The sequence below is a fragment of the Parasteatoda tepidariorum genome, chromosome 2, assembly GCF_043381705.1.
Source record: "Parasteatoda tepidariorum isolate YZ-2023 chromosome 2, CAS_Ptep_4.0, whole genome shotgun sequence".
Classification (NCBI taxonomy): domain Eukaryota; kingdom Metazoa; phylum Arthropoda; class Arachnida; order Araneae; family Theridiidae; genus Parasteatoda; species Parasteatoda tepidariorum.
Window position 1 is genome coordinate 102,676,256 of NC_092205.1, and position 27,011 is coordinate 102,703,266.

The 27,011-nt window shown below is 28.8% G+C and overlaps 1 protein-coding gene across 3 annotated transcripts in view; it reads right to left on the bottom strand.

The window, feature by feature from the left end:
• Window positions 1–26,207, bottom strand: part of LOC107440681 (polypeptide N-acetylgalactosaminyltransferase 11) — a 39,497-nt gene extending 13,290 nt beyond the window's left edge. The window contains exons 1-8 of one of the 3 annotated variants that reach the window (XM_016053664.4): window positions 26,043–26,207; window positions 23,680–23,759; window positions 19,146–19,721; window positions 17,554–17,720; window positions 14,894–15,027; window positions 8,559–8,803; window positions 6,883–7,000; window positions 4,243–4,395 (exon numbers count right to left, since the gene is read on the bottom strand). In XM_016053664.4, the coding sequence (XP_015909150.1) occupies window positions 4,243–4,395; window positions 6,883–7,000; window positions 8,559–8,803; window positions 14,894–15,027; window positions 17,554–17,720; window positions 19,146–19,615 (1,287 nt within the window). In that variant the 5' untranslated portion in view covers window positions 19,616–19,721; window positions 23,680–23,759; window positions 26,043–26,207. Of the gene's footprint in view, window positions 1–4,242; window positions 4,396–6,882; window positions 7,001–8,558; window positions 8,804–14,893; window positions 15,028–17,553; window positions 17,721–19,145; window positions 19,722–23,679; window positions 23,760–25,761 lie in introns of all 3 variants that reach the window. The other 2 variants (XM_043055196.2, XM_043055197.2) reach the window with 2 other exon arrangements.
• Window positions 26,208–27,011: the final 804 nt, after the last annotated feature.

The following is a 27,011-nucleotide window of genomic DNA, read 5'->3' on the forward strand; positions in this document are numbered from 1 at the left end:
TATGTGATAAAATGCTTAAAATAAGAACTTCATATCAGAAATTAAAATTATAAAATTTGCAGAAAATTCATAAATTCGCAATTGAGTGTTGTAAAGTCAGATTTTTAAATAATGTTGTTTTGAATTAGTATTACTATTTTAAGAGATTCAGTATACAAAATAAATGTCACAAATGAAAAATTTTCAATTTTTTGTTCTATACTCTATAGAAAAAAATAGATAAAATTCTTTAAATTTTATACTTTTTTGATTTTTTTCCTTATTTGAAATTAAAATTCCAATCTAAACACACAGTTTTTTAGTTTAGCATAGTTAATTGTTTTTGTTTTAACAACTAGAATTGAACAGTGCATAACTAAAACACTAAGTTACATTTTCCTTCTTCCGACTAAACACATATGAATTTTTAAAAAAATAGTGCGTGGAGTCCCTCCGCGTGGAAGAAGTTAAACTTCGTAAGCTGCGACTTTAATTGTAGAAGAATCAGCAGTCATAGAAGGATCACTAGTTATATTCAACGACTCTTTTTCCTGCTCCGCTCGTCCTGCTTCCTGATCTGTAATAACGGTAATATTGTGCATTTTTCCCTCCTGGACCTCTTGAACCAGTGGAAGTGCTTGTGGTTGCCTCATCGTCTCGCCATGGAAAATGTATTTGTATTAATAATGTATGTGAATGCATCATAATGTAAATTCAAATGAGAAAACCTAACAATCAATTGATATTCACATGAGACGTACCTTGGCATAACCTTAAATCCGTCGCATTGTCCGTGGGATTGTTTTCGCTCATTTTTTACAATTGTTATCCACTAAATTTGAAAATAAAAAATACTATCCTATTAAATTATATGTGTATCAAATCAAACTAAAAAAATATTTATAGAAAAATAATACTTTTATTACTTTTATGCTAGTGAGAACCAAAACAATATGGAAATGAATGATGGAAAACTGGATCCAACCACGTGATTTTCCGGCCAATAAAAATGTAACGTTAAATGTTTAACGCAACCTTGTTGAAAGTCGCATAAGAAGTATAACTTCAAAAAAAATCCTATTTAATGTTTATACATCATTTAATATGTTTCCTATATATTCCCTAGTCTTTGTCAGCTTTTTAGGGAAAAAGGAGGCATAGTTTTGGAAATATCATCCCTGGAATGCAAGCAACATTTACGAACTTTTGATATAGTGATAACTATGCAATTCCAATTTTGAATTAAAAGTCAAATATTTACCAACAAAACAATAAAATTAAATATTAATATATAGTTAGTTCTTCTTTTTAAATTAAAATATGTTATAAAAGGTTAAAATGAAACAGAAAAAACTAGCAGTAATGCAACAATTTGTCAACAAACATTGCTGTTCAGAGATTGTAAAGAAATGTGTGATTAGTTAGTTTGCTGAGAAAAAACAATTTACAGATTTCTTTGAATGGGAACACAAAAGCTTTCATAAAAAGAGTACATTTTAAAATCTATTATTATTAAATTATAACCAATTAATTTTTGGAGAATTTTATTAAGTTAAAAATACAAAAATATTTAGACTCATTCTGTCAAAATAGAAAAAAACTACCATCAAAGCATCGGAACAAATTTGAGTCATAAATGGATTCACCCCATGGACAGAATTTTAAAACAGATGCAAATATCCTAACTATGTTTAGCACAATCTTTGCCTTTCTTAAATTACAGTCCCATAGTCTCCATAGAGATCAAAAACTCCTACATTTGTTTAGAAACTATGAGAGAATTTTATGTGACATTCTAGTTTAACAGGGTTATAATAGAGCGATCTTGATGCAAGCAAAGTATAGCTAAGTTGATAACATTTTAACTGTTTGGAGATATATTTCCATCTAAAAAATGTGGGTATAATGGATGAAATAATTTAAATTAAGAAAAATAGTAAATAATTTAAATTAGTGAAATTAAAAAAAAAATCTAAGAAAAAATTTCCAGCTTTTCTTTAGAATTCCCTGATTTTTCCAGGTTTTTATCCAAATTTCCTTGATTTTTAACGGTTTTTTCCAGTATAAAAAAATTCCCAGATAATTCCAGGTGGATGGCCACCCTGTTATACTAAGTGGTGAGTCAAATTTCAGGAGTCTGACTAGGGTAAATTAACAACCATTTAGCGGCACCTTCAAAAATTCAACTTTAAAAAAAAAAGGTAGTTTCACAAAGTATTTTTAAAAAAGCAAGTTCTCATGCAAACCTCATTCCCGTTGCAATCCATGGAAAATAGGAGCTTTTCTGCCAGCTGTCTTATACAAAAAAGGTAGCACGTGTTTGGTCAGATAGTGCAATGTGGTAAGCTTAACTGATCACTTACGCCATATCAAAGCGAGTTTTTTTAAATGAAACGACGAGGCTCACCCTCGATAAACTTTACAGGAAGTCGAAATTCAAACATTTTCTTAAACACTATTATAAATTCATTCTAACAGACCTTTATTTTTTTATGAAGCACTTTTTTTCCCCTGTGAAACTTCTTTCTGTAAGACCCAGTTGAAAATGTTCTCATAATTAAAATAACTTGTACTGCTAGTACTGTTAAATGCATGTTTTTAATTAAATTCAAGTTAAAATTTAACTATGGACAATAATTTTTTATGAATTTTGAAATTTGGATAGTATTTTTAGCCCAAAATTTTTCTATAATAGCAAAATTGTTTTTTAATGTATGGGGAAAAATACATTTATTAGTCATAAATGATTTTTATTTGTAGTGACAAATTTTTTAAATATTTTCATACTTTACTATATTTTTGTGTGTATTTTTTAATATAATTTTTAATTTTCACAAACTATGTTTAAATTTTCACCAAAAAAGTACCTCCTGTTGAGGATTTATAATACCAGATGGCGCTGAGCGCAAACAATTTGTTTTATTATTTTTTTCTGCACTTCTTAAGTTTCAGTTTAGATTCAACCCACTGAACCACAATGAAATAAAATCCTTTTAATCATTACTATTTGTGTAATTATTGTTTAATTCGAGTTACCTCCTAAACAAATCCCCATATTTATATACTACACACATAATACACTATGTTCAGCAGTTTAACAAAATAATAGAAACACTTCTATACTAGCTCATTTTTTTCATATTTCTCAAAAAATACTTAGAGAAATATTTTAAAGGTTTAGAAGTGTTTAGATCAAAAGATTAGTCACATATATCAATAAAGTTCAAGGCTTTTACAGGTTTCAGGGATCTTCCCTGTGGAAGAATTCTTTCGGGCTGACAAATATCCCAGCACTAACATTTTGCTTTAAGATACTTTTAATTATAACAATAACTAATTTAAATTAATGTTTAGGTTTACAGAAGAAAGTATAGAATAAAAATGTATAAAAATTTTATTTGTGAAAGTAATCTTTTTTTAATTCTAATATACTAAAAATGCACTAATTATTTCCTCTTTCGAATTTTGTAAATCATAATTACACAAATCAAAATTCGTAAATAAATTAAAAATCTCAAAATCCATGCAGTAACTCCCAAAATAAAGATTGACAACGAAATTACGCGAATAGGACTCTTTAAAAAAGAGATGTATGTAAAATATGGTGTTCTTTAAAGAACAAAAAATGAAAGAAAGAACATCATTTCTAGAGAAAACTATCTTTTAAACTTTCGCTATTTCAGAATTTTTTGATTTATATCATTAATTTGAAATTATAGCTAAACCCAGACATTACCGATTTTTTTTAAAAAAACCTCAAGCGAGAATAAAAAAAATAATTTCTTTCCTCTGATGTACAAGAAAAACATCTTTGAAAAAAAATTCTGCAGTAAAAAAAAGAGAGAGAAAAAAAAACATTTTTTGCAAAATTATGCAGTAAAGTTTTCTTTTAACAAATGAAAAATCTTTCTGCAAAAACTCTAACATTCTGAGACAATGTGTTGCCTCAATTCTGGTATGGGGGGATCAGCAATAAATTATAAATAAAAAAAATGTTTTAGAACATCCTATGACTAGAGCAATAGGTGACTTAAATCAATTATTTTGGTTATGATATGCAATAACAGCACAAATTTACATAAAAATTTCCTTTCTAGCTTAAATACACATGAAAATATGTACATATTAATAAAAAAAATATTTATTTGCCTTTCCTTTTCTTACTATAACTGCAGAAATACTCAATAAAATCAAAAAAATATTTTAGTATAACATTAGAAAATAAAAATAACCCTATAAAGGATTAAATGAAGAGAAACCTACAATATATTCATCCATCCACACATGAGCCACTCTCAGAGAATTATAAGTTAAAGTATCCTCCCCAGCAGGAGAGCCGTAAGGTCTTCTACGTCGGAACACATGGCCGACACGAGAACATGGAATAATCTGCAGGCTTCCACCACACATCCAAATCTAAAATTTAAATTTTGTTTTATTATCAGGAAGATCTACTCAAACAGGAAGACACAGTATTCGTGAAGAGGATTGACAGAACATTTAATTTGAAAGATTAACAGCATATAAAATTTGTATATCATTATATATGCTATTAGTGTAAAACTTGATACCATGACTCAGTTTGATACAATAGCACATTATGAACAGAGTAGAGAGGCTTTTGATTAGTAAAAATCTTTGTTTAGAGCTATAAATAGATTGCCTACCTACCAATCAAAACAAAAATCTAAACCTGATGGTGATTGAGTGTTTTTTATTTTATTAGATCTATATTTTTAATTAATAATGTAGAAATAATATACAAAGTTCTCAATCTACAAAACTTTTGTCCGTACGCTTCTAAAGTTTGGGCAATGACAAAACTGGAGGAAAATTGTATCACAATATTGGTGGTGTAAATGAAAACAATAACTGGAGAGGGAGGTTGAACTTTGAACTGTACAAGATTTATAAACAACTCGATATCATTAAAAACATAAAAATAAATAGAATCAATTGCATGGCCCACGTGATTCAAATGAGTGATGACAATGCAATAAAAAAGATGTGGCTCTTTAAACCCAGTGGAACAAGAAAGCGGGGAAGGTCAAGGTTGAGATGGGCAGACTCGGTGGAATCTAATTTTCTTGCAATTAATGAAAAGAATTAGAGATGAAAGATAAATCGGAAGTCATTATGGAGATATCTTCAGAGGAAGGCATGGGCTCACGTTGGGCTGTCTGGCCAACTACGAGGATGATGTCAAAATAATATTAGAAGCAAAAGGAAAATTTGTGCTCCCAAGTTTCATTATAACTTAATGTAGACTAAAGGTTATGTTACTACTCCCTTAAAAAATTTTTAGAGTGTGAAAATATAAAGAAAAATAAAGAAAATGCATAAAATATTACAAGTACAGCAAAAGAAATCAATGAATACAGCAGAAATAAAATACAGTTATTAAAGACAATTATTACAAAAAAAGCAAAGAATATATTATCACATGTGTGAATTGACACATATCAATTGGCAAGTATCAATTTTACAATTTTTGTTTTTTCAACCCATTGGCGGTTTAGCAAATGGGCAAAAGTGGTAAAATGTTTCTCCCCAATACACTATTTCTCTAACTAATAGCATAGATTAACCAGTTTTGCTATGCGAAGAATATTACAGATTAAAGTATGACTTTTTAAGTGCATAACTGTCAGTGGGTAAAGTATAAGCAAGATTTTAAAGTTTGCATTGAAGAAGTTCAAAAAGATTAAATAAACTCTTAAAAAGCTAAATTAATTCTATAGGTTTAAAAAACGGAAATCTTTTGATTTTATCAAAAGTTATTTAGATAAATATTTTATGTTCTTAGAAATTATTAAGATTGTCACAAAATAAATTTCTTAAAAAGATGATACAACAATGATATCAATACTTTCCTGGAATTCAATGAAAATCTTAATTGACTATAAGTGGAGTCAGAGTCAAACATTTCAAGTTCTGGTTATAAGTAACCATTAATTGACAATCAGTCGACTTTTTTTTCTGTTAAAAGGTGTCAGAGTTATATTGTTTTTTTATTAAAAAATTCCGTAATTTTAATTATGGTAATACTGGTAAATAAAGTAATAGTGGTTAATTGTGACTTAAATATTTATCTATGAGTTAATTATTATTAATAAATAAAAATATTACAACTTTTTGCTGTATTCTGTATTCAAATAAAAAAATGCCTACTATAAATGAAATATAATAACCTGGACCATATCTAGTACAGATGAGGTTATGTTACGTACCTTTGAGAGAAAGGTCTTGAGTAGTATGTTTGGAGGAATTCAAAAAAATAATGTGTGGCTTAGAAGAACAAATTTAAAGCTTTGTCACTTACATAATGAACCTGATATTATTAACTTTATTATACGACAAAGAATAAAAAGGGCAGGCCACGTTATCAGAATGGACGAAGACCATACCACAAAAAGAGTTTTCATTGCCAGACCAGTTGGCACATGAAAGAGAGGCAGGCCAATTTTGAGATAGATAGATGGCCTAGAAAAAGACCTTTTGGTCTTAAAAACTAAAAACTGGAAAACACTAACAGAAAAAAGGTTAGCATGGAAAAAACTTCTTAAGAAGGCCAAGGCCCACCCTGGGCTGTCGAGTCATTGATGATGATGATGATGACTATAAATGAAAATAGCAGCTTTTTTTATTCAATATATGGATAAAAAAGAATATCATAAAGAAAGACTTGATCATTTAAATTTAGATTTAATTATTTTATTACTTTATTCCTTAGGGATAATAATTACAAAGATAAATACAACAATTAATAATTATTATTGACATATAACAAGGTAATAAAGAGAAAAAAATTCTATAATTATAAAGAGAAAACATAGTCTCTAAATATTGTTACAAATGTGATCAGTCCATAACTAAAGAAACAATTTGCAATATACTGATTACCCTGAATGATATTTCCAGATTTTCTCCACCCCAAATGTCCATTCCTTGATCGTATTCACCAAGGGTGTGAAAATAGCTTTTATCAATGGCAAACAAACCACCTGCCATAGTAGGAGATCTAACATGAAACAGAATAAAGGGCTGGATCAAAAAAAATGGAATGTAATTTAGCAATAATAATAAAATTAAAAGTTAAGAAACATACAGTTATTTCAATGCCATAAACGAGCACAAACATGGGTATATTACAAATGCCTCTTATTTATAGCATCACAAAAGATGCATGTTTTCAATTTATATTTCTACAATTCATTTCATTTAACAAAATAAGACTAAGTAATTTACCATAAAGCAGGACTATCAGAAGAGCAATTAATAAAAAAATAATAGTTTTAATAGCCTAGTTTTAGTAGTTTACAATAAATATATTCAATGCATAATTTTTAAAAGCATGCAGTGATAAGTATTTAAAAACAAGTAATAAAAAACATAATTGTAGAGGCTGTTGGTTGCGACAGCTGAGATAGCATGAAAACCGAGGTAGAAGGATCGAGTATTGGATCAAAGACCGAAGGTAGGAGGACGAACCGAAATAGTTCCTGCGCGGATTAATACCGGCGGAGGAGCATCAGCCGATGGCCAAGGCAGGGAGTGAAAAGGCTGATGTCCAGTACTTAAGGAGATGACAGTTTGCTTTCAAAGAGGTTGTTGTGCAGCGTCCGAGACTTCGTCCCGATATCCCGTTTTTACCCGGTGCCGCCCACCTGCAGTATGAGATATTTGCAATCAAAAGTTTAAGTTTTAATTGTTCTTTTAATAACAATTTTTAATGTTTTTTAAAGAATAACTTGTTAATTGGAGTTTGTGAAGTTTCCTGATGGTTTGTTATCTTTTACTATTAAAGAGGATGTTTCATTGCCATATTGTTTCATTTGAAAGTCTTACATTACCATCACCGAAACTTATACAATAATAAAATTGAAAAATATATTTATCTTAATTTGAAGATAAATCTTATTAAAATCTTTATCAAAAGTCACCAGTCCAAGTTTTCAGTTCTTTAAATAAGCAAGACTAACTATTAGTGATCAAAATGGGTGACATAGAGCAGAATCCTTTACCTATGCTTTCACCATTAGCGTATGGAGAATCATAGAAGGTCTTGATTTTCAAACAGATGAAAAACTTTTAATTTAGGAACTGAAAATTAAATTGTTCCAAAAGAAAGCATGGTAGAAATTTTAAAAAAATATTTGTGACAATTAAATACGAAAAATATTAAGAAACGGCGACACATTGTAGTACAACTGCTAAAAGGGAGGGTCAATCCATGGAATCTTCCCAGATGGCGTATTTCGAGTGTTGCAATCAAGAATTACTGTGAAACCAGATATGAAACTTTTTAATGTATTTTATCTACTATTATATTTCAGAAATATCAGTAACAAATAAAAACATAATGCTTGATTCACTATTGAAATTTTTTTTAAATACTTTATATACAGGGCATCTGCCCATCTGGAAAATCATGAGAAATCATGGAAAGTTATGAATTTGAAAATCTAAAATGTAGTAGATATTCTGTATATAATACTCTAAATTCAAAACAATTTAACTACACTGAATTACAACACTTTCTTCTAAAAAAATATGTGAATTAGTGACATAAAGCTTACTCGATGGGTTTAATGAAGTCTTCTTTTTTACTCAGCTGATTGGAATGTACAGAGTCCCACTTAAAATGCAAACCCCAATTAAAACCGCCACGTACAATGGGAGAAGAAACATACTCAAAGGTATCAGCATTGATGATATCGATGATGGGACAAACAACCGTTGTGCGATTTTCTTGAATGCGCTGCAGGAGAGGTTCTAACCATACTTCATTCACCTCACAATGACTGTCTAGAAACACCAAAACCTGTTTTAATGAAATAACACAGATCATAATTGAGACACCAAAAACAAAGAAATAACACAATCGGAGATCGTAACTGAGACACATAGAAACAAAACATTACCAAAGAAGTACTACAGTTATTTGCAAAATTGAGAGCATATTTTGTCAGAGAAATTCAAGTCATACAGAACTGATTAAAAATAAAAGAATTATTCATAAGAAAATAGTATAAATCAAATATTCAAAGATTAATTTGCTAACTGGGTTTTTTTTAATTGTTATTTCTTAATTATTTCTTCAATTATGATTTCAATATATTTATAAAAACAAGGGTTTGAATGAATGTATGCAAAAATAATTTAAAAACTTTTCTGCAGTTTTCAACTCTATAGCTATAGAAAGCAATAACTGTAGTAGATTTTAAAAAATGCGTGACAAATTTTTTTATACAATTTTTATAATTAAGATTAAATATTAATATAGCAGAGAGGGATTCTTTAAAAATTCCACCTAAATTTTTTATTCTTATTTATAACATTAATCTTCCTAATTTATATTAGTATTTTTTTACTATTCCGAGGAATATTATAACAATGCTAAAAAAATATGAACCATCTTTGACATCAATGTGTACCAGAATGGATATAACTTAGCAGTTTCTGTGAGAATTTTTTTTTTCTTTTCAATATGCTTTTATTACAGATAATATATAAAAATATATATATAATCTGATGTTATTGTACTTTAGTATTTCCTTTTCACTGCAATGTTTAATAATATTTTTTCTGAACAATAAAATTTGTAGTTATTAACAGATTAGAAAAGTCAACTATCATCAGAAACATTTAAGGAAATATGAATGAAAAATTGTAGTTAGGTTTATTCTTATTTTGTTTGGCGAAGATTCATTTATCAGTTTACATAATATCAATAATGTAAATTTATATTTACATCAAGCGAAGAATTACATCTTAAGTCATTCATATTAAAGAAAAAGTTTACTCAAACTTGATCAAACTACTACACAAGTACTAATTTGCATAATCAAATAAAAATATATTTCTTAACTACTTTTTAACATTATTGGTATTATAAACAGAAATTAATGTTTTATTTTCCAGGCATGAATAAATAAATAAAATATATAATAAATTAGGCAGATGGCTTATTAGGACAAAAGAAGAAATAAAAACTTTCATTTTTTATTTTTATACCTTTAAATGTTTTTATTCTTTTTTTTTCTTTTAACAGATTAGAAAAGTCAACTATCATCAGAAACATTTAAGGAAATATGAATGAAAAATTGTAGTTAGGTTCATTCTTATTTTGTTTGGCGAAGATTCATTTATCAGTTTACATAATATCAATAATGCAAATTTATATTTACATCAAGCGAAGAATTACATCTTAAGTCATTCATATTAAAGAAAAAGTTTACTCAAACTTGATCAAACTACTACACAAGTACTAATTTGCATAATCAAATAAAAATATATTTCTTAACTACTTTTTAACATTATTAGTATTATAAACAGAAATTAATGTTTTATTTTCCAGGCATGAATAAATAAAAAAAATATATAATAAATTAGGCAGATGGCTTATTAGGACAAAAGAAGAAATAAAAACTTTCATTTTTTATTTTTATACCTTTAAATGTTTTTATTCTTTTTTTTTCCTTTCTTTTTAAATAAAAATGGACAAAAACTGGTTAAACTTTGCTATTCATACCCATTAACCCTTAAAAAAAATTTGCTTTCAAAAAACAATGTTACTATTGATAATGAGCAAAAATTACAAAGTAATGAGTTACACCAATATTATAAGTTATAACTTAAATTTTGTTGAAAGAAAGAACATTGTCAAACATGTTGTTTCAATTTAAATTGTAAAATTTATTAGCAGAATTTTCAATACATGTAAGTTAATACTTTTTAATTTTATCATAATTTTTAATCTCATAGATCTTTGATTGTTTTTTTAATTGCAAGATTTTTTATTATAATTTATTACTATTATTTTTTTGTTCATCTATAACAGTGTTTCTCAACGGGGGCGATAACGCCCCCCTGGGGGCGTTGGGAGTATGTTGAGGGGCGGTGGACTTGTTTTGGGCGGCAGGGGGGCGTTAGGTATGCTTTGGGCGATAGGGGGGCGATGAGCAGGTTATGTTATTCAAATTTAATTTTATTACTCCCAAATAAAATTATTAAATTAAGAATCATTTAGTAAATAAAATAAATCTAAAATTAATGATAAAGAAAAAAAAGATTAAATTAATATAATAAATTTAGATTATCTGATACAACATTAGTACCAGCAGTAAAACGAACTTATGCAACACATATTCTCCGATCCGAATCAGCACAGCACAGCGCATGAGTCAGTAGTTTTTGCCTCTGACTCATTCAAGCCATTTGGTGAGAATTAAAGTGCATGCACTTTTTGTAAAAATGTTCGATTTGACCCGTGTTTCTTATGATGGTTTAGTTTGCTTCCTAGCAGTTTTTTACCCAGTTTCGATTCGATTTCATTGTTTATTTGGCCAGGTACGTTTGTGAATTAGTTCTTAATCGTAAATTATTTATTAATTTGAAAAAACAGTTGATTTTCTTTCATTCGTATTTTGCTGCCACCAACAATGTCGGTTAACATAAAGAAGTGTATTCAATACAGTGTCACGTACTTGAAGTTTAGATTTGTTCAATCGCCCTCGAACTCTCAACTACCCATGAATTTATTTTATAACAAAGTTTAATATAATGAGACAATGGAGCCTTCCCGTTAGCAGAAGCATTTGCAAAATATTCATTCTCACAAACAAAATAAAGATTTGTCATTTTTCACGAACATCAAAGACAAGTTTCTGAAGGCACCTTTGGCCTCTGGCTTACTAACAACCTAATCACAAAAATGCGATGATGGTTTGATAAGTTCTTATAATATATCAAAATTAATTGCTAAATCTGGGAAATGTCATACCATCGGCAAAGAATTGATACTGCCGCTGTTAAGGAAGTTTTAGGAACAGTTTTACACTATCCAGCCTCATCCGATTTAATCAAAAATATCCCTTGCAATAGTGGGTCGACATGGTGGGTTTTTCGCCGTTTTGAAGAGGGTGGTACCAGATATTTTAGCAGTTCACTGCGTGATTCACAGACAGTATTTAGTAAGAAAAAATCTCAGCGACCGTTTGCATCAGTCATTGCAATATGTCATATCTGCTGCGAACAAAATTCGCAGTAATGTTCTCAACGATTGATTACTCAGACAGCTGTTTAAGAAAAACTATGAAGAATATCGCTTGCTACTACACCGTGATTCGCTGGCTTTCCAAAGGAGCCTTGTCTCAATGGGTTTTTGAATCTTTTCGACTCTGTGCTTGAGTTCCTCGAAGACAGAATGTAGCTCTGAGAGACAGATTGCTAGAATTTAAGATAGACGTTGGTGGATTTATTCGTAAAATTTAATGGCGTTAATTTGCAACTTCAAGGTGACAAACTCACTTTGATCCCTACGAAATCAGTTATTTCTACATTTCTAAAAAAACTAATTTTTTGGAAGCAGAAATTTGGTAGGAATGAGATCAACCAATTTCAAATCTTATCGTATCTTGAAAAGAATGGCGAAATTTCCTCTGATGATACACAAGAATATAGTTAACACCTTGACTCTTTGCACATGGACTTTTCTGACTGTTATAAATGTGTTTTGTTCTGTTTCCTTTAATGGGTTATTAACCCTTTTTTGAATATTGAAACAGAAGAAGTTCAGATTCAGGAGGAATCGGGCAAACTTTCAACTAATGAAGCTTTGAACTGGTGATAACTCACAGAATTTTGGCTTCAAGGTAACACCAGTCGCCTCTACTCTGGACTGTCAAAATTCTTTTGTCGAAATTCATTCTTATTTTCAAAATTATTTTTAATTTTCTTCCCTTTCTCCTACTTCGTCGAATGTGGATTCAGTGCTGTTATGGATCAAGTCACAAAAAAGAGAAATGGATTTGAAATCATGCAACGAGGGGACTTGCGTCTTCACCTCAGTTAAAATATTGAACCAAACGTTAAGAAATTGGCTATGAACCATCAAGTACAATCATTCCACTGACATAGTAACTTGATTGCTTCGTTAATACTACTTTTATTCTTGGGTGTTTTTTTAATTATCTAATTAAGAACAAGTGACTCTAACAAGTGTCTAGTCTAACATGACTAGAACAAGTGACGTGAAAAAAAAAGTTCAACAAAGAAAACTATGCTTAAAGCATAGTTTTCTTTCTTGAACTTTTTTTTTCATTACCGTATTTATTTTTATTATGACAAATAGACTGCGATTACCTGCCGGGAGAAAATTATAGAGTTAACGTACACATTAAATTTAAAAATTAAAAAAAACATGCAAATTTAACGCTTAAAAAATTGCCTAAAAATGCATCTTATAATTCAGCANGCCCCCCCCCCCCCGTCCTTAATGCTCTAAATAACTGGATTATCACAAAGGGGGGCGTTGATATGTTTTCTGCTTATTAAGGGGGCGGCAACGTTAAAAAGGTTGAGAATCTATGATCTATAAGATAAAACCATTTTGTTATCTTAAATTAATAAAAAGTTAAGCGATATTTTGAAGTTTTAAAAGTAGTGTTTTTTTTATGTAATATAACAATAGCATTATTAATATTATTACTTATTATTTTTTTCAAGTGTGTTTTTTCCTTCAAACAATTTTAAAAAATTACTTTTGTTTGCTTTTTTATTCCTTTATTCTTAAAAAATTTCTTACTATGTATTCATGTAAGTAAAATATTTTGATAGAATTTTATTATTTTAAACCAATCAATATCAAGCTGTTTTTATTTAAATAAAAAAACTAAAACAAAACTTATGCTTATTTTTACTTTTAGAATTCAGCGTTAAGATTTGGTGTTCGACTTTTTGATTATAAAAAATTAATTAAAAAAATTAAAAATAAAAATTTATTTTAAAAAAAAAGCATTTTTTAAAATTAAGATTATTTTAATTTATTATCCGATTGTTTGATTTTGATTCAAAAGAATCAATATTTGGGGGTATGTTTTATCACAAAACATCCTTATGTTCCGATCAGGGTGTGTAGCCAGATTTTTCAACAAAAAATAAGCACCTTTTAAGCACTTTTTAAGTACTCCAAAAATATTTTTAATCACTTTCTTAAAAAAAGCATAATTAGGATCTGTGCAGTAATAACAATTATTTCCTTCTATCGTTTGAAGTTCTTAATTTATAAACATAAAATCAATAAAATTCAAAACATTTTCAAAGACTTTACATAGTCATGATAAAATAACTATTTTCAGACAAATATTGCAGAGAAAATTGTGTAAATCAAGCACTTTTTACATACAATAAATAAGAAAAGCATATTTAAGAGCATTTTAAAAAACGTCAATCAAAAATAAGCACTATAATATAAAATTTCTTACATCACCTAGTCCTACTTCACATTAACTATAATCAATGATTAATTAGGTAAACAATTTTAAAACAAGGTCAGATAAAAACTATAGTTCCACACTTCCAAGAAATCTTTAACTATATTATGGAGAAGAAAAAAAGAATCAGTAAAATTTAGGTATATTTCTTTACTGCCAAACCACTGCTATTTCAGAAAATGTTTGTCATACAATAACAACTAGATTAGACAAAAGCAAAATTTGTACATTTTTAAAAAAAATTTTAGAGAACATTCTGATATAAAAATGATGTTGATGTAGTCGTGAGTTTTCGAGTTAAAGAGCAATCAGCTACTTGAAAGTGAAAATTATTAGAGCCACATTACTCAGTTTAGTGAATATCAGCAAAAATATTGCATTTTTTTTTTTTTTTTTTTTGCAGCCACGTACTCTTTACGTTTGTAAACACACCACCCAACATTGGCCAAGCACGTAGTTACGTTTTTCATAGAGACTCTATCTTTTACAGAGCATGGTGATTCTGAAACTAAGCAAAACATCTCTTTGAATTAGTTTCAGAGTTAAATAGAATATTTTGCAGATGTTTCAATGTAAAGGAAAAATGAACAGTAAAATTATAATTTTTGGGTTTTTCAAGAAAGTTGCATGCAACTTACCTCACCAGTAGAATGTTGTGCTCCAAAAACTCTAGCTCGCATCAGACCAGCTCTTCTCTGAATTCTAAGAAGCTTCACTTTTTGGCTATCAATATTATTGTGTAAATATTGTTTCAACTCCTCCCTGAACTTTTCTAAAATAATATAAAAGAAATTTTTTAAAAAAGAATAAGACTTTAAGTGTTTTTTTTTTTTTTAAATTAACAAGAGTTGTTCACATTTTTTTTATTACAATTAAGTAATTTGTTAGGGTACAAATAACATGTTTGTGGCAAGTATCTACACACATCCTCCATAGCTCTCTATTGCTTTTTTTAGAATACATCAATTACTTGTTAAGAATACCTATTAACTAAAGATTTCTTACAGCTAAATTATTAATAAAATCATGACTTTAATTGCACCATCTAGGTATTTATTTGAAATAATCAAACACATCAATATTTTGTAATTTCAGCTCCTTACCATATGAAATTTGTATTTAACTACTATCTAAGATAAAACAATAATTTTTTGAATTTAAGAAAATGCATGTCAAATTATTAAGTTAATGAATAGATTGGATTTTTAAGTAATATTTATAGAAATCACAGGGGCACAAAACAATTTATAGGAAGATAAAGATGCAGTTTAATGCTAAAAAGATTTGTTTTGACAAACAATTTTAATAATATAAATGCTCTTATAACAAGTATCACAAGTTGAGATAGTACAAAAAAATTTTTTCTCTATTCAATGCTAATCTTATCTACAGTTTGTTTATGAACCTTAAATATCCATAATCTTGTCAGCGGCCACCCGAAGGTGTTGACCTATGCTCTAGAACATTTTAAAGCTAATTTTCAATGAGGAATAGTTATTTTCAAAAATTCCTTCAATTTCATTAAAAACCAAAACACGATAACAAATCTAAAAAACACAAAATTAAAAAAATAATATCACAAAGCCAATAACAGGAGAGATACGTATGCTTAACGCTATCACTACACTAAATGGTTAAGTTAGAAATGTTGTTCCATTGGTGTTAAAAAGTATTTATTCATTCCCTTAAATGCACACATTAACAGGACAATGGGAAACCCAAAATTGATTTGAAGGTCTTCTTCTGGGTCAACCTGTAATTTATAATCTAAACTTAGACCTGGAGATTTTTAAGGTATCTTTTACATTGCATTTCATATAGCGATGAATATTTTAGACATCTGTATAAAAATGAATAAATAAAACTTAACTCATTGTGCTGATAAGCAGTGTTATTATTCAAAACATGAAAGGTAACAACTTTGTTATCATAATGTTATTTATCACAAGTTTATACTCTCCTTAAAAAAAAAAAAAATTTGTCTTTTTAATTTGCTTTACTTTTGCCTTTTAACTCTAATTTCTTGCATTTGGGTTTCTGTCTTAACTTCATTAACTTTAATTTTCTTAAACTTGTTCTTAATCTATGAAATTTACTATGTATATATTTAAAAACTGCATATTCTATTATTAATTATTAACGGATTATTATTATCTTTTAATTATTATTATTATCTTTATTATCTTCAGGTTATCAAAGCTTTTACTACCACTGTTTGGCCAATTTAAATGTAACTTAAGAATTAATATGCAACTTTGTAAAAGATGATTTGATCATTAATTTGTTTTCCATCCCTCATAAATTCTTGTGGGTTTATCTTTCCACATCCTCAATCTGTCTTTGTTATTTGTCTCAAATTTCACATGTTTAAGAAAATCAATTATCTCACCACATTATTGATGATTAATTACTTAATTCTTCTAAGTCATGATAAATTTAATCTTTATTTATATAATTCCCAGTACATATTTTATGCAATTAAAACTTTAAGATTTGTAGTTCACAATTTTTATTTCAAAAGAAATATTTGGCTAGTAGCAAAAAAAATAGAAAAACTATGCCTTGAATAAACAAGTAGTTTTAAAAATATTAACTGTTGTATAAGCTTTTAATATAACTTATTAATTAAATATTAATTAACAATATTTTTAATTTATAAAGTCAGAAAAACAACTTTAGCAGAAAACTTGTTTTTCTGAAACTAACTTTTGTTGTTTTCTGCTAAAATTGTTTTTCCGACTTTATAAATTAAAACAAAACAAATTTGGATTTAGCTGCTTTTTAAGCACTTTTCTGTTTTGATTTATTATTTTAGATGTTACTCACTTATTTTGTCTTTTTCTGAATTTGTAAATTAGTTTCATTCCTTGATATTAAACAATATTTCAAAATCATGTAAAAAAATCTATCATGCAAGTTGAAAAACTAATTGACACACACAAACTCTAAAGATTGCAAGAGCAACACAAAAATAAAAAATTATTACAAATACATAAAACGATATCATATATGTACATAAAATATATCAATTAGTGTTATGAAAATGTACAGTAAATTTAAAATGGTATCTGTTTTATTTTTGATTTCTCCGTTCCATTTTGTGCTATCTATTTTATTTTTGAAAAAAATATAATTTAGGGAGAGTTAAGTGAGTCTGATAAATGACATTATTTGAAATTATCATAAAGAGTGACTCAAGATTTTCAAAATAACCAAAAAAAAGACAATACTTGAACAGCCTAAAAAACCTTGGACTAATAAAGCTTGAAGCACAACAAAAACAAACATATAATTATACCATCATCACTAGAATCATCAACAAGAACAATTTCGTGCAACAAATGGCTGGGAGTTCTGTCAAGAATGGAGTAGACTGTTCGTAATAGGGTTGATCGAGCCTCGTTATAAAAACAAATAATGACACTAGCCTTAGGAAGATTTTCTTCATACACTTGACTTTTGCATCTGAAAAAATAAAGGCTACTAGTTAGACAATGAACTTAAATTAAAATATTTCATCAAATTGCAAAATAAAAGAAAAAGTAATACTTCAGATAAGAAATTATAATGAAACTTCTCAAAGAAGATTATATTTCTACACAGAATATTAGATAGAACTTAAAGTATGTGAAACACCACTCATCCAGGAATTTAAATTACACTCTGATGATAATGGAGTAAACATAAAGGTTTGCTGTCTATCTCCAACATTACCTACAACACTATTACTAACTTATTATGTCATGCACTACATTGCGTATAAGTTTTAAATATTTTATTTTTACTACTTTATTTATTTGCCCATCTGCTACTTCTAACAAAGGAAGAAAATAGATATAGCATTCCTCAAAATGAATGATTGGGATTTTACAGACATGCTTATTATCTGTGGCGTATCCTTTCATGTTAAACAATAAACAGCTTGAAAGCTTTATGTTAAACATTCAAACGACAACAACTGATTGCTAAATCATAGTACCCGACATGTGTTTCATGTAAAGCAATATAACACGTTAATCGGTTTTGCACTAATGAGGTTCAACAGTATAGTGTTCTAGGAAGTTTCAACAAATATTCAGTTTATTGATTTAAGAATAAAAACTAGTACATATAACTTAAAACATAGAATTATTTTCTAAAATGCAATACATAAATTTTTTAAGGTGTTTCAAGAAGCTTCAATAAATATTCAACAATCAATGGTTTAATATGAACGTGGGCAGGCGTGAAACTGACAAATAATAATTTTGTAAAAATTGCCAGCAAGCCTTATAATGCAGAAATACTGATATCCCCGAGGCAGAATTGTGGCGACACGGCAATGCAGAATGTTACAAATTTTTTCCTTTGGGAAGGGGAGATTTTTGGTTTTCCTTTCTGCATAATTTTTTTAAAAATGTTTTTTCTTCCACCGGAGAATTTTTTAAAGATGTCTTTCTTGCGCATCTAAGAGAAAAGAAAACATCGTCATTTTTTCTACTCTTGCTTGGGATTTAAAAAAAAAAGTCTTTAATGACTGGCTTCATCTAGAATTTAAAATTAATATATAAAATAAAAATTCAGAAATCGCAAAAGCTTAAAAGATAGTTTGCTCTAGAAATGATGTTCTTTCTTTCATTTTTTTCTTTGAAGAACATAATGTTTTCACACACTTATTTGAGTCTTTCTTATCACATCTTTTAAGAGTCCTATCTTTATTTTGGAGTTGTCGGCAATCTTTATTTTGGAGTTACTGCACAGATTTTACTTCAAATTAGTAATTGTCATAGTTAAAAGTATCTTAAAGAAAAATATTAATGCCAGGAGAATGTGTCGCAGTAAGCCCGAAAAAAATCTGCCACAAGGCTGATATAAAATCAAATTTTATGAACAAAAAAAAAGTTTACTTACAAGGAATGTTGTGTATAAGGTAGAAGTCTCTGGAATCCTAATCTATCACTGATTAAAAGATTAAATGCATGCCTTTTATAGCCCTGATCTTTTATGCGTTGGTCTTCAGGAGACGTGATCATGCCCAAATGTATGAGTTCTGTCGAATTTAAAAGCTTTTGAAGAGACTTCTTGGAATGGCGATCCTTGGCAGAATCATCAGAAAGATCATTTCCCTCAATCATATTAGTTTCTTGATCTATTAAATGTTGTTTGATTAAATTTGTTCTGATATTTGATTTATGGAGATTGATACCAACAGCAGAATCTAAAACTCGTGGTCTTAATTTCCATTTTGCAATTTCGTCTGGATGGCTTTCTAATGCATAGTTGTCTTCATTGAGCTTTGATTTCATGTACAAAATTACACTCCAAGTAATGGATGTTAGTATGATACCCAAAACGAAGGACTTATATCGCAATGATACCATAGCTGTTCAAATGATCCGCTAAAAATTGATATTCCTTACACTTTGAAGAACTAAATTTTCACATCTGTTCCAACAGTACAAAGTCATCATGCTGACTGTTGGCAATCTAAAAATTGAAGAAGAAAAAAATTTAGAACTTCTGTTTTTGTTACAGATTTTTATACTAAGAAATATTTTTTGAAAACACAAAAGATTCAAGCAAATTTAAAAAGGTTGGCAAAAAGTCTATTTTCATGAACAAAAAAAAAAAAATATTAAAAAAGCCCAATTTACAAGATTTTTTTTTTTTTTTAGGAAAATTTTAATTAAAAATAATAAAAAAAATTGCTTTGTTTTTCTTTTTTCTTTTTAAAGAAAAATATTTTTTTGTGTTGTAAAATTTCAAATTAATTTGAATTTAAAACTTAGAATATTCTATTCATATACCCCTAATTTAATTGAATTCAAATCTAAGTTTCAGGTTATCTATGAAGTTAATATTTTTTCCAGCTTTAAAATCATTTTCTATCAAAACTTTAAAAGGTATCACAATCATGCTATAATTATCAGATATGATAGTTTTCTCCCTAAGTATGTATTCTAGAAGGGTTGGCTCACTTTGCCTACCCTCCTTTTACAGAAATAACTGCATCCGCCCTTTTTTAAAAAATTTTGTCCTCTTTTTTTAGAAAATCTTTTTATTTTTATTTTAAAATAAGAAATTGCAATAATAGAAACCATGAACTCTAGATTAATATAACTAATTATTTTTAGGCTAAGTTAATATGCATAAAATATTTTTTTCTCATTTTTGTTTGACTATTATGAATTCTGTTTTGAAGGGCTGACTCTAATCTAGTAAATATAATTTATATAATTTGCAAGATTAGTGTCCTTCAAAACTGAAGGTGCCTATGTTTGTGAAAAAGCATCCCATCCTTTTTTATTTTTCGGGAGATCTCTGGATATGGTGCTATTAAATCTCCATAAAAATTGTATAAACTCTAATAAGATTAGGTTCAATGTTCAACTATCTTTTTAGAAACAAGTTTTTCACCCATAACAACAGCTTGGAAAGATGTTCAAAGTTAAAATGTGATATGAAACATCATTGTAGTATGGTACACTACATATTAATTAAAATCATTTGTTAATTCATTATAATAATGTAATAAACTAGCTTAAATAATTACGTAAGTTAAAATTGTAACTGTTAAATTTGAGATAAACTTTTGGTGTAATACAACTGACAAAATGTTATTTATGTGACAGCTTAATGATAATATGCAAATTTTAGTTAATTGTATGGTTTTTAATTTCTTCTTTTTACACTTGTAATTAATGTTATTTATTTGTCATTGTTCAATAATTCCTTGCAATATTTTCATGTAATCTTTAATATTTAAGTTTTAAGCTCAAGTATATATTTTTATAATCTTGGGAAAGTAATCTTTCTCTGTATTTATGTTCTTCCTTTAAAAGAAGATTCTTTCTATTGTTGCTTCACTGACAGCAAGATTTATGCCCAGTCAGCAAACCCCTTTGTTGGATTGAGAAGGAGTGACCTCAAGTCCGTTTTCCCACGTTTCGGCTAGCATCAAATGCAAGACGCTCTATTTGATCTCACAATGACGCCAAGAATGTTCCAGAACATTCTACAAAATTCTTTCCTAGGTGTGTCACAGCTTTTGACAACCCTGCTTCATGTTTGGCACAGAGCATAACAATTAACTTCGCCAGTTGGCCAATAATTGCAGCTCTGTGATTTGCCCCTCTGATCCTTCTCCATCCAACCAACGCGATATTCGTAAAATTATGATTTATTTGGCGAGGTTTTCTCGCCTGTCTTCCTCATGAAGAAACAGTTAGTTGTTACTTTTTCCCTTACAAATTTTTTGTGTTTTTTTGTGTTCGGCTTAGGCCGAGATTTTTGTTGGCTTGTTTGCCAAGTTTTAAGTTGTTCATGATGATAAAATTAAAATAAAAATGTGCATCCTTTTACCATATCTGTTCTGGTGAGTAATTTTGCTGTGTAAGTTGTTTTCTCTTCCTTTTGTTTTTCAGCATGTTCCTCTGTTGCACTTACCTAATCTTTTGCATCAATCACAATGTACCCACTTTCATCTTTTTCAGCCTTTACTCAATTAATCTCTAAATTTTGTTTAATCTTAAGTTGACTTAATGTTAGTCACCCCCTTTTTCTCCCATTCTTTTTTAGCCACACCACAATCATGATCAAAGTTCTTAGAAATGGTACTATATAAATCCATGCAACATTTACAATAAAATTTCAAGCTTAATTTTTATGTTCTTGAAATGACATAAACTTTGGAAAATGTGGTTTCCACCAAAACTTATTATTTAATTTTAATGATTGGCAAAGTAAGTATGATCCGAAAACTATGCATATTGTTGAATAAAAATACTGATTCAAGGCAAAATTTGAACAATTCAAAAAATAAGTTTCTTGTTGGAAATTATAATTGGTTCAAATTACATTTGGTATTCTAATTTTGTATGGTCAAAAAAAATTCGCACCAGAAAACTTTTATCATAAAAACTCAAAAATTTATTAGAAATTTGGCAAAAAAAATTTTCTATAGCAGTTACATTGAATCTTCCAATTTAAATAGGGGTAACATAATCTCTGTGGCAGAACTTTTTNAAATTCGCACCAGAAAACTTTTATCATAAAAACTCCAGGGGGTATTCTCCAGAAATTTGGCAAAAAAAATTTTCTATAGCAGTTACATTGAATCTTCCAATTTAAATAGGGGTAACATAATCTCTGTGGCAGAACTTTTTGAGCTATCTGCAACAAAACTCTCTAGCACTAACATATCTCTCTGCAAGATACTTTTAATAACAACAAACATATATGTTACTAATTTAAAATAACAAAAGCGCTGTGTTACAAAAAAAAATGTATAATTTAATAATTCGTGTTTACAAACAAAAACAACTATTAGAATTTTCTTTTAATACAGCATGTAATAATTTCTTATTTTAATATTATGTGAATATTCTCACATTTTGTTGAGGGAAAAACACACCAATTATTTCCTTCTTCGCATTTTGAAAATAATCATCACAATAAAAATCAAGAAATCCATTGCCGAAAAAAAGATTGACAACGAAATCACGTGAATCGAATTCCTCTAAAAGGGATTACTCGAATGAGTGTTTCGTTTCTAGATTAGGTTGCTGTAATAAATAATACAGTACAGAACCCGTTATCCGGAAATCAGAAAACCGGAAAACCAAAAAACCGGAACAAAATTCGATACATTTTCTCGCAATTTAAAAAAAAATTTTTTTTTCCTTATAAGATTTTAGGATTTTTCCTTCTTTTTTGGAAGATGTTTACCGTACCATCATTTCAAAAATAATCATTAGTGCATTACCTCATCGTTTTTTCTAATTTTTAAGATTATTTCCAATTTTTTTTTAGTTGGGTTTAACACTAAAAAAACGGCTTTTTGTAGCGATTCAGAAACCCGGAAAAATCAGTTATCCGGAATAGCGATAGTCCCAATCGTTCCGGATAATCGGTTCTCTACTGTATCAAATTTAAAAACTATGGAGAAATCAATACCAATAACTGCCAAAATTTCGATAGAATTATTGCCTTAAAAAGTAAATACTTAAATGCACGATTCGAATTTTTCATATTGTTTGAAATATATCAGGGTATTTAAAATCCATTTAATAAATATCAATAACTGCCCAAAATATGATCGAAACATTACATGGATTTACGATACAATCGACGTAAATTGAGTGCGCCAAAAAGTTATTATCTAAATGCATGATTCAAATAATACCTGTAAATTTCAGTAGAAAAGAAAACTAAATTTTTTTATTTCTCAAAAGATAAATGTTTCTGCAAGAACTCTGTAACGTTCTGCAACAATGTCGCCGGGATTCTGCCATAGAGAACATAGTAATGAAATTAGTTCACTTTTTTTTTCTCCAGAAATAGAGCTTGTTAGAGAATTTAAAGCTAGAGTTAAGATTAAGAATCAGTAAAGCTTAGCACCTAAGAAAAGTAAAATTAAATGCATTGAAATTGTTATTTAACTTACTTTGTGGAGATATCACCACATCAACTCAAAGATATTACCAAATCATGCTTATTCATGAACATTTAGGTTTGCTTAAAAATCTGCAATAATAAATAACAAAAAATTACATATTTAACATCAACAATGCACTCTTCAAATTACATTTATCAAATAAAATAATTAGTATTTTTAACAGAATAATTTTGTTTAAATATTTTTTATCAACTGTTTGCAAGTTTTCCTTCCTTTCCTAACAAAAATGAAATGCAATTTTTTAAAAGAAAATTTATAATTGCTGTAGAAATCACAAAATTTTACACTGAATAAAAACATTCAAGAAATAGCTAATAATAACCTTACAGCTTAAAGAAAAATAATCAAAGTAAAGAAATTAAAAAACTAGATAAGTTTCGCATTTTCTAAATAATATCTTAAAATTAATTTTAACATTCAATAAAACTATATGAGGGCACCAAAACAAAAGTCAAAAAAAAAAAAATTGACCATAATTTATACCACAAAATTTAAAGACAAATTTAGAATAACAAACTGTGTTAGGACATAAAATCACAACAAACATTTTACATTAACAGTTTTAAGCGTCATAATCTATATACACATATAATTAGGAAAAATGAAACTTATGTTTAGTCACATGCATTTAGGGACAAATAACAATAATTTATAGAATTTCATTTACAACTGCAAGCCTAAGAGCATAGAGTCAAAGGTAATACAAAGTAGTCAAAATAAAAGCAGTCCCCAGAAAACAAAAAGGTTATCACTGAAATCTATAAGTTAAAGCGTTAATATAAATAGGTACTTTGCGGCTAGCCACACACAAGTAAACTAGAGTTTTTTAGTTTATTTTATTCTTTACATTACAAAACAATAAGCGAAAATACAACATATAAAAAACATTTTCCTAAAACAAAATAAAAAATTTTAATTTATTTACCCTTAAATAATTGAAAAGGGAAAATTTTTACATTGTGATCTGCTACGCTAACTACAATTACCAAGGCCTCAATTGGATTGAAAACTTGCCAATTTTTATTTAAAAAAAATTAACTTTGCCAGGAGATGGCCATGAGTGTTACACCCTTTGAGATGATTCCCAGAAATGTTTTTTTAGTGTATCGCAGGGCACTGCGAGAGATCTCCAAGATTTGGTAATTATATCGGAGTAGATGCCAAAAACAATGCGGAAATCATTCCAGTGAAAAGTACCAATACATGTTTTAATATACTTTCTACTAAACTGATTAAAAGCACACGTGCAAAAAAAGCAATGTACAAGTAAATCCACCGTTAACAAGTGATACATCTGAAGACTTAAAATACTTGATTTAACATTAACTCGATTTAACATACTCCATTTAACATATTCTGCTGATCATTAGACCCGGCTTTTTCAAGCCTACGGATGCAAGCTTTCCAGCATAAAAAAAAGAAGGGAAAAAACGATATCTTTGTGATATTTATTTAATGGGAAAATAAAGCAAAGCAGGAAAATTCCAGTGAAAATTTTACCCGGGGGCTGAAAGTAATATAAGCAGTTCAACTAATTTCTGCAAAAATACTCCACTCACTCCAATTTCAAGTAGCCGTCATCAATTTAAAAACTTTTAAAAAATTAAAAACTGGGTGTGTTATGGACATAATATGATGTGTTACAGCCATAAAAACTAATTTGTAATTTTCATTTTTTTTTTTACATTTTTTTTAAAATTTGTTGTGAATGTAAATGACACCAAGACTTATTCAAAAATTGGGGATACTTCCATATTTCCATCTGTTGCGTCAATTAGAATCGCCCAGACGCTAAAAAAATTTTAAACCCGCTAATTAAAAAATAAATAAAAAAAACATGAAAATAAAATAATAGGTTCGACTGGAATTTTTTCTACTTGAACTCTCAGGTTGGTCCCCTTTTGAGATGGTTTCAGTTTTTTTATATTTTGCAGGCCCCTTCATGGAAATTCAGACGATTTGTCGATCATTCTGCTGCAGAATTCTTCCCCAAAAATTATGAAAACGTCTCGGATTTCCTTAAAAGCTTTAAAACTCTACAAATTCAACTTTCGAAAATGGTTGAATTACCCTTAATTATTTTCACATCTGGCAAAAGAAAGCATGTTTTAGGAGCTCTTCAATTTCAAGAGGATGTAACATTTTAATCAAAAATTTAACATGCCATGTAAAATACCCTAAGAACTACTGTTGGCAGTTTTTATAAAAATGCAACTATTTGATGCAGTACAATTTAAAAACTTTCAAAGATTTCAAGAGGAATATTTAACTTTTAATAAACACATATCTCTATATAATGATATTTCCTTCTCAATTCATTTCAAATGTTTAATGCAATTCAAAAAACATACACTATCTATTTGCGTGTTGTGATTATTTTCAATAACTGTGAATTTCACATTTATAGTATAATACTTCAGAACTTCATTACAAAAATAAAGATAAACACCATAAAACAGCGATCAGTACAAAAAAAATCAGCCATCAGCAAAATCAAAACAGAAAAACAAAAACTAAAAACGTTTATTAAACTTATTAAGCTGGCTTTGTCACTATTACAGATTTTAATAACGAAACCTTTTCAAGTGACGTCATCATGTCACTTGCAGAGCTGCAGTAGCTAGCTTGTCTAGAGATTAATAATAATCTCAATCGACCAATAACGCTTTAAGACAAAACATTTTAAAAGACCATCTTCAATGAATATGGTTTACCTCTTCCGACCACCGCAGAAAAAAGAAAAAAATAAGCAACTAAAAAGAAGAAGCATTCACACCAAATGTGGTTGCTGCCTCTTCGATCGCCGAAGGGAACAAATTAGATTTCACCAATCAGGTTCTCATATTTTTCCATTCGGCGATTGGCAGTGCGGTAATCACATTGGGTGTAAATGCCTTTTTAAGTAAGTTTTTATTGGAAAAATATTTTCAGTAACCAGCGTTCCCATTCTACTTCAACAGCAATCGGAAAAGCGTGAATCGCATTCAGTGAGAAGAACCGGGTACATAAACCGATACCGCACACCCTCAGTCTTTTTGCAGACTGATCCAAGTGGTCACCCACCCGCGCACTGACTGCAGCCAGTGATGCTTGACTTCGGTGAGTTGCTCAGAATCGCGTTTCAACGATCAGTCCACTGCGGGACTTGTCCAGGGTTGGAGTTAGGGGCTCTGGGGGGCATTTGAATTAGGGGCTCCTTGAAAGGATATGTTCTCAATTTTTTGGAAATGTGAGTAAAGCGCTTTATTGATATTGCTTAGTAACTTAATTCGCAAAATTTATAAGACCAATGGGAGCAGTGCCGTAACTTCACCCCTCGG